This window comes from Paramacrobiotus metropolitanus, unplaced genomic scaffold, assembly GCF_019649055.1.
Source record: "Paramacrobiotus metropolitanus isolate TYO unplaced genomic scaffold, Prichtersi_v1.0 Parri_scaffold0000003, whole genome shotgun sequence".
In the NCBI taxonomy this organism is placed as follows: domain Eukaryota; kingdom Metazoa; phylum Tardigrada; class Eutardigrada; order Parachela; family Macrobiotidae; genus Paramacrobiotus; species Paramacrobiotus metropolitanus.
The window spans coordinates 2,636,896-2,651,383 of NW_026570223.1; the positions used below are offsets into that span (position 1 = coordinate 2,636,896).

General features: G+C 43.0%; 3 protein-coding genes across 3 annotated transcripts; all 3 read left to right on the forward strand.

Annotated features, from left to right (window-relative positions):
• Nucleotides 1-7: 7 nt before the first annotated feature.
• LOC129591933 (WASH complex subunit 5-like) lies at nt 8-6,459 on the forward strand. The gene is made up of 23 exons (XM_055487823.1): nt 8-671; nt 817-923; nt 1,036-1,120; nt 1,191-1,291; nt 1,357-1,546; nt 1,611-1,763; nt 2,036-2,149; nt 2,224-2,401; nt 2,500-2,624; nt 2,684-2,813; nt 3,006-3,613; nt 3,702-3,782; nt 3,869-3,970; nt 4,096-4,275; nt 4,369-4,493; nt 4,555-4,645; nt 4,797-4,968; nt 5,035-5,114; nt 5,179-5,282; nt 5,352-5,481; nt 5,614-5,710; nt 5,771-6,018; nt 6,115-6,459. The coding sequence occupies exons 1-23, from the start codon at nt 450-452 to the stop codon at nt 6,169-6,171; spliced, it is 3,480 nt and encodes a 1,159-aa protein (XP_055343798.1). The 5' UTR covers nt 8-449; the 3' UTR covers nt 6,172-6,459.
• Nucleotides 6,460-7,636: 1,177 nt separating this feature from the next.
• Nucleotides 7,637-10,354, forward strand: LOC129594592 (uncharacterized). The gene is made up of 9 exons (XM_055491335.1): nt 7,637-7,796; nt 7,864-8,071; nt 8,151-8,287; nt 8,403-8,599; nt 8,662-8,817; nt 8,971-9,449; nt 9,584-9,707; nt 9,801-10,000; nt 10,080-10,354. Exons 1-9 carry the CDS (start codon nt 7,738-7,740, stop codon nt 10,122-10,124), a joined length of 1,605 nt encoding a protein of 534 aa, XP_055347310.1. The 5' UTR covers nt 7,637-7,737; the 3' UTR covers nt 10,125-10,354.
• Nucleotides 10,355-11,623: 1,269 nt separating this feature from the next.
• Nucleotides 11,624-14,483, forward strand: LOC129592456 (cathepsin B-like cysteine proteinase 5). Its single transcript, XM_055488504.1, has 9 exons — nt 11,624-11,784; nt 11,856-12,063; nt 12,170-12,306; nt 12,434-12,630; nt 12,697-12,852; nt 13,019-13,497; nt 13,670-13,796; nt 13,860-14,059; nt 14,142-14,483. The coding sequence occupies exons 1-9, from the start codon at nt 11,726-11,728 to the stop codon at nt 14,184-14,186; spliced, it is 1,608 nt and encodes a 535-aa protein (XP_055344479.1). The 5' UTR covers nt 11,624-11,725; the 3' UTR covers nt 14,187-14,483.
• Nucleotides 14,484-14,488: the final 5 nt, after the last annotated feature.

Genomic DNA, 14,488 nt, shown 5'->3' on the forward strand with positions numbered 1-14,488 from the left:
TCGGAAAGAGAAAACAGGAAGAAGACCACCGCGGCGTCCCTCCTTTGCCGCCTCTTTGATCAGAGCTCATTTGCAATGTTTTTGTAAACAATAGTGTAAATCAAAAATTTTTTCTGGTCGGTGAACAAATTTCTGTAATTTGCAAGCGTTGTCTTGACGCAAGTACTTTCGTGGTCACTTAGCGTTAATTTTATTTTCGTCGTGCACCTATCATTGGCTCAAAAAAATTGTTTTTCCTTGGATGAAGCGAATCCTTACATTCGGAATACGCGGCTTTGCCGCTGTTTATGCGCATTAGCAGGATTGTTTGCTGCTGGCAACTGCAGATTCTGCACTTTGACTTGGAACTCGTTCCAGCTGGATGGGAAATCTCGACCTGATTATTTATTTCCATCTAAATATCGATAATCGGATCAAGCTAAGCTTTGATTGAGAAAGCTTCCTTCACAATGGATTTTCTAGCGGATAATAATTTGTGCGGACAGACTGTTCTCCGATTGGTGTCGCGAGGAAACGCCACCATCGCCGAACTACTTCGGTTGTCGGAATATATTCCGCCGATTTACCGACTGGACTCCCGCCAGGAACAGCTGCAATATGGAGAAATTCTCCTGGATTTTAGTTATTTCAAATCCGTTGAAATGCATGAGAGGCGGATCGAAAACACGACGGTGAGATGAGAATCCGCATCGGATTGTCTCACGCACTGACGTCAAATCTGTATTTGCATTTATATTTATTGCGAAGTGTTCATCGCACCTTTCGTGTGGGAATTTTTGGACTGCACGAAATTTTGTTTACTTTGTTATTTGGTAGGGTATGCAAGAAACGGATTTGGAACTGCGGGATAATTATTTGGATATTTTGCGGCGTTTCTATGTGGCTTTCGAAAGCGTTCATCGATACGCAACAGAACTCAACAGGTGAACATTTTTTATGAATATTTTTACAATGATGAATTGTGTTTTTGAAAGATTATAATATAGCCGTTAATGATCTTTAATTTGAATTTTCTCATGTAATAATTTGTGGCAGATTTGTTGAGGATTTGGAAGATGGCATTTTTATTCAACAAAGCATGGAAACTGTTTTCATGAATTCCGATGGTAAACAACTTATGGTAAGTCCCTCTCTGATCGTGATAACTGATAAATGATGCCGTCGGTGGTAGCCTTTTATGTTTCTGATAGTGCGAAGCTTTGTACCTTTACGGCGTCATGTTGCTGATTATGGATGTTAAATATGAGGGAACTGTGCGAGAACGACTGCTGGTGGCTTATTATCGATATTGGTACGATTGGATGCGCAATTTTTTCAAGACTTTTGTTCGTTGAAAATTGTTTTTGTGTGTTTCAGTGCGGATACTTCTCGGGAAACAAACATCGACGAAGTGTGCACTTTATTGCGGAGCACCGGCTATTCATCCGCTCCCACCGCCAAGCGTCCGCCCAATTATCCCGAAGACTATTTCCGGCGAATAAAATTCAAGCCGCAGTATATTAGCATGGTCGTGGGTCGATTACGCTCGGACGATATTTATCATCGGGTATTTTAATATTCTCATACAGTTGCATGGAGGGTTTGATGGGATGCAACGGATCTTCTTTTAGTCGTTAGCGTTTCCGCTTCCCGAACATCGCAGCACCGCTCTCAGTACTCAAGCGGCAATGTTGTATGTTGTTCTTTACTTTGAACCGGATACACTGCACAATCAGCCGGCCAAGATGCGTGAAATTGTGGATAAACACTTCGCTGACAACTGGGTTAGTCCTGGAAAAGTACTTTAATTATTTTCACTGTGTAATTGATCTTCGCAACAGCTGTTGTCGTTTGTACTGACTTTATTCGGAAACCATTCAGTTAAGTTAATTGACATTTATTATTTGGCCCACCTGCTGTTTTTTCTTTTGTTTTGGTACAGTACGTTTTGTCATGCTGTCACTAACCGGGCTGTATGATCGTGTGTGTGTTTTCGTATGCGACGCCTCAGTATGCATTTTTGGTACTTCTGTCTAATTGCGCTTTGCATTTGCAGGTAATTGGCACATACATGGGAATGCTGGTCAATCTTTTGGACGCATGGGAGCCTTACAAGGCTGCTCGAGGTGCATTAGCGAACACTATTGATGCGGCTGTGGTGCGAAATATGGTAAATAAATTCAGTTGGCGCAACTTGGTACAGTAGTACTGATGTTGGAAGGTAATGCCCGGTTGTATCTGTAGGCCGCTAGAAAAGGAGAAAAACTGCAGAAAATCAACCAGATTTTGCAGCAGTTGCTGAAAGAGGGATCCTTAACGGAGGAAAACGCCATCAATAATGTCAGCAAGCTGCTGAATTTAGTCCGAGACTGCAACGTCACCGTCCGATGGTTAATGCTCCACACTGCACCATTAACTCCGGGTATGTGTACAGTGTACCAATTCCTTTGTGTGCATCTATTGCATACAGCTGGATGCGTTTTACAAATGATTGTGTGTGATACTTCTTTTATTCTATAGCACTAGAAATCAACAAGAAATGCAAAGCAATGCGCGATTTAGTCCTTGTTGAAATGAAATGCCGGCCCGTAGACATCTTTGAACTGTTGCTGAATACGGCGCAGTTTGAATTGAAATTGAAGGAGGTGGGATCTAAATTGGAGAATCCTTATGTTTATCAAGGATGCAATGTTTTGTCTTACAGTTATACAAGCTCATTTTGGCTGCCAAAGAGAGTAAGTGGACACTGTACAAAAGCGAAGCCAAGGAACGGCTGACGGATTTGTCAGACGCTTTCACCGGCGGCAAACCGTTAACTCGGATTGAGAAAAATGGTAAGCATTGGGCAGTAATACTGTACAACGGTGAATGAATTTAAGAATTTTGAAACCTGCAAAGACGGAATGCCTGAAACTGTCCGCGAAAAATGCTTTTGAAATGAGAAGTATTGGCTTCTTGCAATGATTTGATATCTTCTCAGCAATTTGATTTTTTTCATGAAAATAAAACGAATTTTTTGGTTGCAGAAAAGCTGCAGAACTGGTTTGCGGAAATGGCTCGACAAGTTGACAACCTAAGTTTCAGCGAGCTGGGCCTGGCTGGCCCGCGGATCATCCAGTTGATCCAGGCACTGGAAGAAGTCCAAGCTTTCCATCAACTGGAGTCCAACATTCAAGTGCGTCAGTTTATCACCGAAACTCAACAGTTTCTGCATAAAATGATCAAAATGGCCAACACAAAAGAAGACATCCTTGTTAACCTGGAAATTGTGGGCGATTTATCGTACGCATGGCAGTTGATCGACAGTTACACGAAACAGATGCAAGATGGAATCAAAGAGAATCCCTCACTTGTTATTAAACTGCGCGCGACGTTTTTGAAAATGGCATCAGCTATGGATTTACCGCTGCTGCGCATCAATCAGGCCAACAGTAATGATTTGGAGTCGGTGTCCCAGTATTATTCTGGCGAATTAGTGGCCTATGTCCGAAAAGTGTTGCATATCATTCCCGAGACGCTGTTTAATTTATTGGCACAAATTGTCAATATTCAAATCAATCGGTTGAAGGAGTTGCCGACGCGGTTGGACAAAGATAAGCTGAAGGATTTCGCGCAGCTGGATGAGCGCTTTGAGGTGAGCGTTTGAAGTGTGAGCTGTAGGGTGGTTTCTGCGTGGTAAAATTGTACAAATAACACTAAAAGGCAAATTTCTTACTGCTTAGGTCGCACGGCTGACTCATGCAATTTCTGTATTCACTGAAGGGATACTGCAGATGAAAACTACCTTGGTGGGAATAATTAAGGTGAGGCGCCGATTAATTGAATCGGCTATTTTAGTATTCAAGTAAATCAAGTCCTCCATAATACTGTTATTTCTGTTTACAATTAGATTGATCCAAAACAGCTTCTGGAAGATGGCATCCGAAAAGAATTGGTGCGATTGGTAGCGCAAGCGCTGCACAACGACTGCATTTTTGCACAGAAACAAAAGGTACGGGTGTCCACCTTTATTTGCTTTCTGTAGTCTTGTGAGTAACACTAATTGCACAATATTGCTTCATCTTTATAATGAAGTCTGATATGTACAAAGCTCTTAAAATCACGCCCCGTTTGTAGTCCAATGATTTTGTGCAACGCCTTGATATTCTGGGGGTAAAGATGGATGGTTTTCGTCGATCATTTGAATATATTCAAGATTATGTGGAATTGTACGGCCTGAAAATCTGGCAGGAAGAAACATCCAGAATTATCAATTATAACGTGGAGCAGGAATGCAACACTTTCTTGCGCAATAAGGTAAAAATTAGAGCTGCTTGTGTCAGCTAGATTTATCTAAAGGTTTGATAGGAAATTTACTGCGAAGAAATATTGAAAAATTTTTGCTCATAGGTGCAAGACTGGGAAAGCATCTACCAGTCCAAAACCATACCGATACCTAGATTTCAGCCAGTGGACGTATCAGTGACATTTGTGGGACGGTTGGCTCGTGAATTAATCAGGATCACTGATCCAAAGTACGTTCGAAAATGTGTGTATCGAGTTTGTAGTACATGCTTACGCTTGTATTAATTGTAGAGTCACTGTTTATATTGACCAAATGACGGCGTGGTTTGATGTGAAGACCCGACAGGAACTTGTGAATATCACAATATTCCGAAAGCTGCAGGTAATACTATGATTTCTGGTGTGCGGCGCATCTTAAATTTTTATATTGCAGTCTTGTGAGGGGATGCGTTTTTTTATTTGACCGCCTGAATTGGTTGCATTGCTATAGGAATTTTCTCTTATACATACATACGGTTGTTTGATTTTTGTAGCATGCCCTGGGTGTACCTGGGTTAGCTGGTTTGGATCGCTTATATTCATTCATGATCGTTCGTGAGCTACAGTCATTGCAAAAGATATTGGATGATCTTTTGAAGGAGCGGACATGGGTGGCGCATTATCAGGGCTTGTCGAAAATGTTGGGAACTGGCCAGAATACTATACGTAAGTTGTCCTTGATGAAATGGGGGTGTTTCTGTGAGTTAAAATAAATTAAATTTTTTTATGCAGCCCAAGCTGTGAAATTTTACGCCCAGGCAACATCAAAAGGTGCTAAAATTTGGCCTGCCATGATAGAGACATTCCAGAAGGTAATATTTGTGAGGCGCACCTTTAATTTTTTCCACTTGACTGTAATGAGTTGACTGTAATTAGATTGGACAGCTCCAGCTTCTTCGTCGGCAGCTGGCGTACGAACTGCGCACTGTCAGCCGATTTGACTCAAAGCATCTCGTCAACGCATTGGAAATCGTTAACGAGTAGGCGCTAATTTACCTAGTCGTTCATTTGTGTATATTAAACGTTTGATTTTATATTATTTATTTCAGAGTTGTTCTGACTGATTTCAAAACTCGACGTGTGGATAGAATGAAAGACATTCCGAAAGAACAGAGTTTCTTGATGTATGAATTGTCGCAGTATCTCCAGTGGACCGGTTTGACAGAACCACTGATGCAGGTGTTTGTCAAATCTGATAGCAATTTGTCTAGTGGAAATGAAGTTGTAGTAAAGTGACTAGTAAACACTTGATGTTTTGCTCAGTGTGGGAAAAATTTCGCTGTCGGTAACAAATGTCAACCGGTATTGTAGGTGTACATTGGCACGCGACGTGATCCTTATCTGGGCTTGGCAATGTTCCTAACTTTACTGAGCACGAGCGGCATGTTCATCCCTGCCGGAAATCTAGGTGGGTAGCGAATGTGCTATTAGTTGCATTGCTTAATCTATAAATGCAAGGTTAACTTAGGTAATACATTGGTGCCTCGTCGGCGCTATGATCCGATGGATGGAACGCCGTTTTTGGTCGGCTTTATCACCGTTATGAAGCAGTTCCACGGAGATTATATGCGGCAGGTCATGCAGATGCTGGGACAGTATTTGCGATCGGTGATTGAGAACGCCAAGAATATGGGCAGCAGTGATTTTGGTCCGGATGCGGCGACACTGGTGGTATCAGTTCAGTGGATGCTGCTATTAGGCGCTGTTGATCATGAGGTATATTTTTGTATTTGTTATTTTCTCTGCCAGGCTAGAAAATACGAAATTTCTGTGTGTTTGTTTATTTCAGATGAACAGTTTTCTGCTTTGCAGATGGTGGAATCGTACATCTCTGGCTATGTTGTTCGGAGCCTGCAGACCGTATCTTAACACTGTGACAGTTCCATGGTGAAATTTTGGTGTCTGTGATTTTAGACTTGATTGTGATATACCTCTGATAATTTTACGAGTATTTTTATTGTATCTTGTTTTCATTGAAGTTCTGTTACAAATCATGGTTTTGAAATTATGCCGGATTTTGTTGTTTACTTAGTGCTTCCTGCATGTGCACAAATGTTATCTGACAATGAAGTTGATGCGATTAACTACCCGGTAGGGCCTGCTGTTCTGGCAAGTGCGTTCATTTGTGCCTCGCTGGAACCAAGCGATTGAACGTGGATGAAACAAATATAAAAAAAAGTGTTGTGTGTCTAACAAGCATCGATGGAACGGTCTCCCGGTTTAAAAGTATCGTGCAAACACTTACCATTAGCAAATGAAATCACATTGTCGAAATCGAAATCGCGTAACGTGCCATTGAATGTACATTATATTTATTCATGTCTTCGGGTTTTGATTAGTGCTGCTTTATCCCCTTTCGCTTTACAGTAAATATCACGACTGTAAAATTTTGAATATTTAAGAAAGGTTTGCTTTATATCAGTTATTGCAATTACGTAAGTACACAAGTGAACAATGTGGCCCCGTTCTAATTCAACTTGTAAGTAATATCCAAGCAGGTGTTGCAGCAATATGTATCGTAAGCGAATGTCCAAGCAGGTGTTGCAGCATTACATGTATGATGTATCGTAAGTGAGTACTTACGTTTTGCTCAGAACATTAATTGTGAGTATTATTACGTACCTTTGACATTTAACCTGGTTCACGCATCGTTTATAGAAAAACAGAGTAGTTAGTTCGATAAGCTCATAGTTATCCTCATACCCGTAGTTTCTATAGACTTTTCATACGAACCACTAAATGTTCAGTATACCATGCGTGATACGAGTAGTGAAACTTTTGTTACGATGATTGTAAAGTTCTATTACTTATCTCATTACAATATTTAAAAATTATTCACCTTATTTTGATAGTATAGACTCAAACACAGATACTGTATGTACTAGACACATGCGCGAGAAATATTTGTAACGATTTTCGACGAAATGCGAACCACCGGCGAAAGTTTCGAAGAATAAGAGACTACTGTTAGTAGAATTTATCACGAATGCAAATGGCAAGTTTTCAGGTGTTGCCGTGTTGATACTTGCACAAATGTCGACGTTCAGGCCACATTAAGACATCTGACCTCGAAAAATGATTACCATCCAAAAATTACAGGCTAGCCCTTTTGTCAAAAGCGCTAAACCCGAAAAAAATTGCAGTTTTCTTGATAGTTTTTCGAGTACCTTCAGTAGCAGACCAACTGGATACTACAAGTGCCTGTTAATTAAAAACGCTGCGAAAACGTGACTCTCCCATTGAAACATGGCTAAAAGTGCTGAAGCCGGGGAAAAATTTTATGCAAAATCAGGCTGTTATTGGCAAACCGATTCCCCATTGTGGGTAGATACACTAATGGATATATAAAACAGAAACCAATCGGCTCACTTGGACTTCAGGTAGGATCAGACAATCCATCCGCAGCAAACCCATCTGGTTACTGTTACCGACAACATGGCTCGTATCTTCCTTTTGACCGCCCTTGTGGCACTGGCTGCATTGGTCAGCTTTGCGTAAGTGATGGATTTGGCGGCTGCCATTATCATACAGCGCGTAATACTGTGTCCTTGTCAACTGCAGTGATGCCAAGCCCGGCAAAGTTATTGAGCCGAGGGGAGGTGAAATCCCACTGTCCAAGCACGAGAAGAAGAAACAACCGGGATTCCAGATCCATCACAAACATCGCGCTCCGGCCACTCTTCCCCCTTCTTTCGATGCCCGCACAAAATGGTCTCAGTGCAAGAGTATTTCCGATATCCGTGATCAAGGTCAATGCGGTACCTGCTGGGTATGTGCGCAAGTGATTAATTACTCTATCGTTGATCAGTGAGTAATGTTAACACTATAATTTTTACGGCAACGTTTAGGCTGTTTCATCTGCCAGCGTTCTGTCCGACCGTCTCTGTATCGCTGAATTGACCGCTGGCAAAACCCCATCCCAAACCTACGTCTCGGCTTTGGATATTGCCACTTGCAAGGACTCTTCTCGCACTCCTGACCAAAAGTAAGCAGGACAGGGAACCTTTGAAAAAAAGTAGCCGTATCTTGCGCAAAGGTCAATGTATACAAATGGAACTATGAGGCGATACTGACTCTGATTCCGGCATTTCTTCTCGTAGCTGCAACCAAGGTGGCAACACTGCCAATGCCTACAAATGGGCTACCATTCAGGGCTTCGTCACCGGTGGCAACCTTAACAGCAAAGTCGGATGCAAGCCGTACCCAGTTGGCAATGATGGTCCCATGCCGTTGTCCTGCTCCAAAAGCTGCACCAACAGCGGCTATGGCAAGAGTCCTGCTCAAGATACCGCATACGGTAAACTCGCTGATTCGGCAGTAAAAGGGAGTATTATGAAATAAAATTGCTGTGGATGGTAGTTGATGGTTACTGGACTAGCTATCTTGATGAAAACCCAACCCAAGCCAAGATCCAGGAAAACGTCGTCAAGATGCAGCAAGACCTTTATGCCAACGGCCCAATCACCGTTTCCATGCGCGTATGGAGCGACTTCTCTAGCTGGAAACCAGAAAACGGTAATTACCGGAGCCGACCAAAACAATATACGGATATTATAAGAATTAATTACAAGTACTTCAAATTCCAATGAAAACACGCTTTCTAATTCTTTTCATTAATCAAAGCGACATTCACCTGTGCAACATGTAACACTGATGCAATTCTCATAGGTGCCTACCGCGGACCTGGTCCCACTGCTCAACGAAAGGAAGGTCACGCTGTCCGCATCATTGGTTGGAACACTGACAAGAACGGCGTGAAATACTGGATGATTGCCAACTCGTGGGGTGTCGGTGACCAATGGAACTCGCGTGGTGACAAGGGTGTCTACTGGATCGAAATGGGCAAAAACGTCGTCGGCATCGAAGACAGCCCAACGGCTCCCATTGTCGTTATGCCCAACACCTGCACTGGCTTCTGCGATTCGCCTATCACCCAGATTGTCCATTTGGATGCCAAGAATCTGAACTCTCCCGCCTATGCTTTCTCTGGTAACTGCACCACCCAAGTGACCGTTAGTGCTGGTGGAAAGATCACCCCAGTCGGATCTCCTCAACCCATCGCTAAGGTCTTCATCGGTGGCCCTGCTGGTCCGATTACCAGCTGGATGGGTGCCAACGGCCCCACTGACCCTCTGTGGATCATCAATGTAAGTTACATGGTCGGGTGGTACTGCTTGTCATATGAACAATTTTTAGGCAAGAAATTCATTGTATGTTTACATCTGCACTTGTGTTACCGTGATGCTCGTAGTTGAAATACTAAGCAAAAAAATTTTTACAGCCTCAAGGCGAAGCCGGCAACTGCCTGCCTGTTAGCGGATCAACCAAGGTTGACTGTGGTCGCGGCACTGCCACTGCAGGAGCTGCTGCCCAGACGATGGTCGGATCAGACAAGATCGCTTACTGTAAGTGTTCTATACTTACCAGATGCTCTATCGTGAAATTACTATCAAAAGCAAACTAAATCAGCCAACACTAACAGTCATATCTACATACAGATAACGACCAGAAGGAATTCCTCTTCACCTTCAAGGGTGGCAGCACGAGCGGCAGCGGTGCCTACATTGGTGATGGCATTAAGACCAAGTTCGCCCAAGTGAACTCCATGGTGAATATTGACAACGCTAACGTGTTGCTGTGCGGTTTGGATACGGCCGGAAAGACAGCCTGTGCAACAATGAAGGTTTCCGATAAATCGGTAAGAAAAATGACGTTTTATAATGGTATCGGTACATCTGGTTGAGGATTTGCAGTAACAATGGCAATTTGTATTTCAGGTGTCTCAACCACAACCAATCCGAAGCCTGGTCACCAAATGCTAAACGGTCTCATGATCCTACACGACTGCCGTCCCTGATTACAACTGTGCTACAAAACGCTTTAAAATGTGTGTTGTTCTGCACAAGAAAAATATCCTTTTTGCCAACTTATTATCGCGGTACATCTCACTGAAGTGATGGTACTCGTATTTTACCGGGTTGTTTTTACTGACTATTGCAACCGCTAAATCGTGGTGGCGTGCTTCAACATCACGAATAAAACTGACACTGAAGTCTGGTTTACTTGGTCGCTCTTGTCGTAACACTGGTAACAGTAATTTAACAATATGTATCATGAAAAGGTCACGCGCACCATGCTCCAGTTCGTTTACCACATGAAAGTAAGTAAAACATAAAACACGTCAAGTGCAAAAGCACGGAGTAACACGAAAACATCAGTGTTGTACTGACAAAGTTTATAGAATCAATCGTTTCAAAAAACGGCTAAAATTAAGAAACATTACGTAAAGACTAATAAACCACGTGGTTTCTGAATCCTTGTTTCAATCCCTTTAACATTAAAAATTTGTCCCCTTAACATCAGAAATTTAATTTACATTTGCGTTCCACACGTGGAAACAACAAACGATATCGTAATATCCCTATCACCAGTATTGGCATTTGTTACTCCGCCCTATAGCTTGCATGTCTATTGGATGATGAATTTGGATCCACACCAGATGCCATTAAAAACCAGAGGTCATCAAAGATAATTTAAAATTCCAACCATGCCTCTAGGAGCGTCAGTCAGACGCAACTTTACCGCCAACCCAATTTAAGGTGTTCTTAAGAAATCGTATTCAGCGCCATTCGCGGCTAAAGATGTGCTTGTTGAACAATCATTTTGCAAGTTAACTCTAAACATCGAAAAGTGAACATGATTTCTTGATATTTTAATAACGCTAAAATGGAAATGATACCACATGACTTATTTGAAATATGTACTAGCTACCATCTTTTGTCCTTGTTATACATTTTGTTTATATCCCTTATCGTGCGATTTTCAACGGCAGAACTGAGGCATTACGGTAGATTTGCAAGTCGGCTGCCTTTGGATGCTTGCATTGAAATACTAACGTTGGGAATAACTTCCACTATTACAGTACTGTATATATAAACACATGAAGCAGCAGTTTAAGCAGGCAAGTTAAACTTTTATCACACGTTTGTTACATTCTTAGTGTGTTCACGTTCTTTCGAGAAATAAAATTTTGCAAACAATACTTACGGAGAACTGTGCAGTGCTGTCGCATATTTAATGCCGAAATAGCGCTGAGGACAGCTGCGCGGCTGCTGCAATTGGCGGCTGCAGCGTTCGCCACGCCTGACTAAGCACCATTGAGTTCGCACGACATTTTGATCGGTCACCCTTTAATTAAGTGGATTCCGGTAAACCGTCTGTAAAAAAAACTGTTGATCACACAGGAACAGGCTAAAATTGCTGAAGTGGGGAAGAATTTATGCGCATGTGGTTTATTATGGACAGGGTAATTTTCCCATGATAAAGCTTTGGAGGTTCACAGCAAGGTATATAAATCAGCTCGGTTCAACTGGATCTACCACAGATTCGGTTGTTTAGTTGAGGAACAGTAGCACTGCTAAAAATGACGCGGGTTTTGGTTCTTCTCGCTCTTGTAGCAGTGGCTGGTTTTGTCACCTTTGCGTAAGTGTACAGCGGTTTTGCGCACGAATGCTTAACATCTTAAATTGTAACAACATTTCCTAATTGTATAGCAACGCCAAGCCAGGGAAAGTGATAACACCCAGAGGAGGACATGTTCCCCTGTCAAAGCACGAGCAGAAGAAACAACCGAAATTCCAGATCCATCATAAGCACCGTGCGCCTGCTACCCTTCCCAAATCATTTGACGCTCGCAAAAAATGGCCGCAGTGCAAGAGTATCCTGGATATCCGAGATCAAGGCCAGTGCGGCACTTGCTGGGTAAGTATATCTATATGCACAAATCGTATTGTTTGGCTTTGGAGCGGCTAATCATAACTTCGCGGCTGTGCGGATATGATTGCAAACGGACAACATGATTCTTTAGGCCGTTTCATCTGCCAGCGTTCTATCTGACCGTCTTTGTATCGCCGAACTGACAGCCGGCAAGACACCATCCCAAATCTACGTTTCCGCTTTGGATTTGGCCACGTGCAAAGACCTTACCCGCACTCCTGATGAGAAGTGAGTTCCATATAATTTTACTCCCAAGCAATTAAAATTAGTAATTTCGTACGTACAGATGGAATCCGATCTGCGTAGTACTTAATTTTGTTTGATACAAATTGTATAGAAGTATATTATGTTGCAGTTGTGAGGTGGGAGGAGCCACAGAAAACGCATACAAATGGGCTACTCTGACTGGTTACATGACCGGTGGCAATCTTAACAGCAAAGTCGGCTGTAAACCATATCCAGTTGGCAATGACGGTCCTATGCCACTATCGTGCTCGGACAGCTGCACCAACAGTGACTACGACAAAACTCCACAAGACGATACCGCATACGGTAAGTGCGCCATTTGATGAGAAGGAGAATAACGAAGCTTTACGAATTACGCTTTTTTTCTTTCAGTTGACAGTTACTGGACCAGCTACCTTGGAGACAACCCAACGTCGGCCAAGATCCAGGACAACGTCAACAAAATGCAGCAAGACCTGTATGCCAACGGCCCCATTACCGCTTCCATCCGAATTTGGAGCGATTGGAGCGGTTGGAAAACGTCAAGCGGTAAGCCACAACGGTCATCAACTATAGACTTCGCCGGATTGACAACTGTATATCTCTGTCTTTTGTCTTCAACCCTAATACTTCAATGTTTTGCGTTACGCATCAAGTTTACCGAACGGAAATCACCGGCCAACAGTTTTAAGACCGTCGCACTGTGTAAATCTAGGTGCCTACCGTGGGCCTAGTCCGACCGCGAAGAAGCAAGAAGGTCACGCTGTTCGTATCATTGGGTGGGACGTCGATGCGAATGGCATTAAATACTGGCTAATTGCCAATTCCTGGGGTGTCGGTGATCAGTGGAATTCCCGTGGTGACAAGGGTGTCTACTGGATAGAAATGGGCAAGAACGTTGTTGGCATCGAAGGCTCTCCGACAGCTCCCGTAATTGTCATGCCGAACAACTGCGGTGCATTCTGCAGTTCGCCCATCACCCAGATCGTCCGCATGGATTCCACTGACCTGAATTCGAACAGCTATGCCTTCCAGGGTAACTGCGTCACCCAGGTGACCGTTGGCGGCGATGGCACCATCACCACAACTGGATCGCCGCAGCCAATTAGCAAACTCTTTGTGGGCGGCCCCGCTGGACCAATTACCAGCTGGATGGGTGGCAATGGTCCCAGCGATCCTCTTTGGATCATCAATGTAAGCCGTTTTCAGCGGTTTATGCAGTACATGAGATACAACTTTGTTATAACAACTACGCTACGATATTTATTGAAATTAGAAGTGAATTTAATTTGATAACCCTCCGGTGGCTTACTCACAAGAAAAGCTTTATGACATAACGACAGTATGTATGGTGCGTTTGTTGCAGCCCAGTGGCGAGGCTGGCTCTTGTTCGCCTCCAGCGAGTGGATCCACTAAAGTTTCCTGCACCGGAGGCACTGCTACATCTGGCGCATCTGCTCAAACATATGTTGGCTCAGACAAGATTGTTTTCTGTACGCACTGCACAATACTGTGGCAACTTCCGTGTCTGTCTTTAGAGCTGACTGTTTTTGCAGATAACGATCAGAAGGACTGGCTTTTTACATTTAAGAGCGGAAGCACTAGCGGCAGTGGTGCGCCGATTGATGACGCCATCAGCAGCAAGTTCAGCCAAGTGAACGCTCTATACAACATCGACAATTCGCAGGTGTTGATCTGCGGGTTGGATACGAGCGGAACGTCGGCTTGCGCCACCATGCAGATGTCCGATAATACGGTAAGGGACTGAGTGACCTTTTCCCATGAATAATTTGCAAGGATTATGCGGCCATAAGGCGACGCAAAATATTACTTTTCAGGTCAGCGATCCCAAACCGTTGAACAGTATGGTCAGCAACTGCTAAACGATTCGTTTGGATTTCAACTCTTGCGAATGGGTTGCCTCACATTCGGTCATCAGAAGAACACTTTGTTGGATTTCGCTTTTTTTAAACCTTGCTCGCGCTGAATGTTGATACGTAACTAAAAGCTGATATGGTTTCGGGTTGGTGTTTTTATGTTTATGAGTTAAAGCGCATTTTGACAAGCTACGCTACTTTCGGTTGAAAAATTTGATAAAATAAAATAATTGTTTGAAGTGGGTGTGCAAAAATCTGTTCTCCTTAACTCAAACTATGGCGGAATTAAAGCAAACTGAAAAACTCTG

Coding starts and splice junctions, on each gene's coding strand:
- LOC129591933 (XM_055487823.1), top strand. CDS start 450: ATGGATTTTCTAGCGGATAATAATTTGTGCGGACAGACTGTTCTCCGA. Junction 2,625..2,683: donor TTGAATTGAAATTGAAGGAG/GTGGGATCTAAA, acceptor TTTGTCTTACAG/TTATACAAGCTCATTTTGGC. Junction 3,783..3,868: donor CCTTGGTGGGAATAATTAAG/GTGAGGCGCCGA, acceptor GTTTACAATTAG/ATTGATCCAAAACAGCTTCT.
- LOC129594592 (XM_055491335.1), top strand. CDS start 7,738: ATGGCTCGTATCTTCCTTTTGACCGCCCTTGTGGCACTGGCTGCATTG. Junction 8,818..8,970: donor TAGCTGGAAACCAGAAAACG/GTAATTACCGGA, acceptor CAATTCTCATAG/GTGCCTACCGCGGACCTGGT. Junction 9,708..9,800: donor ATCAGACAAGATCGCTTACT/GTAAGTGTTCTA, acceptor ATCTACATACAG/ATAACGACCAGAAGGAATTC.
- LOC129592456 (XM_055488504.1), top strand. CDS start 11,726: ATGACGCGGGTTTTGGTTCTTCTCGCTCTTGTAGCAGTGGCTGGTTTT. Junction 12,307..12,433: donor ACCCGCACTCCTGATGAGAA/GTGAGTTCCATA, acceptor ATTATGTTGCAG/TTGTGAGGTGGGAGGAGCCA. Junction 13,498..13,669: donor ATCCTCTTTGGATCATCAAT/GTAAGCCGTTTT, acceptor CGTTTGTTGCAG/CCCAGTGGCGAGGCTGGCTC.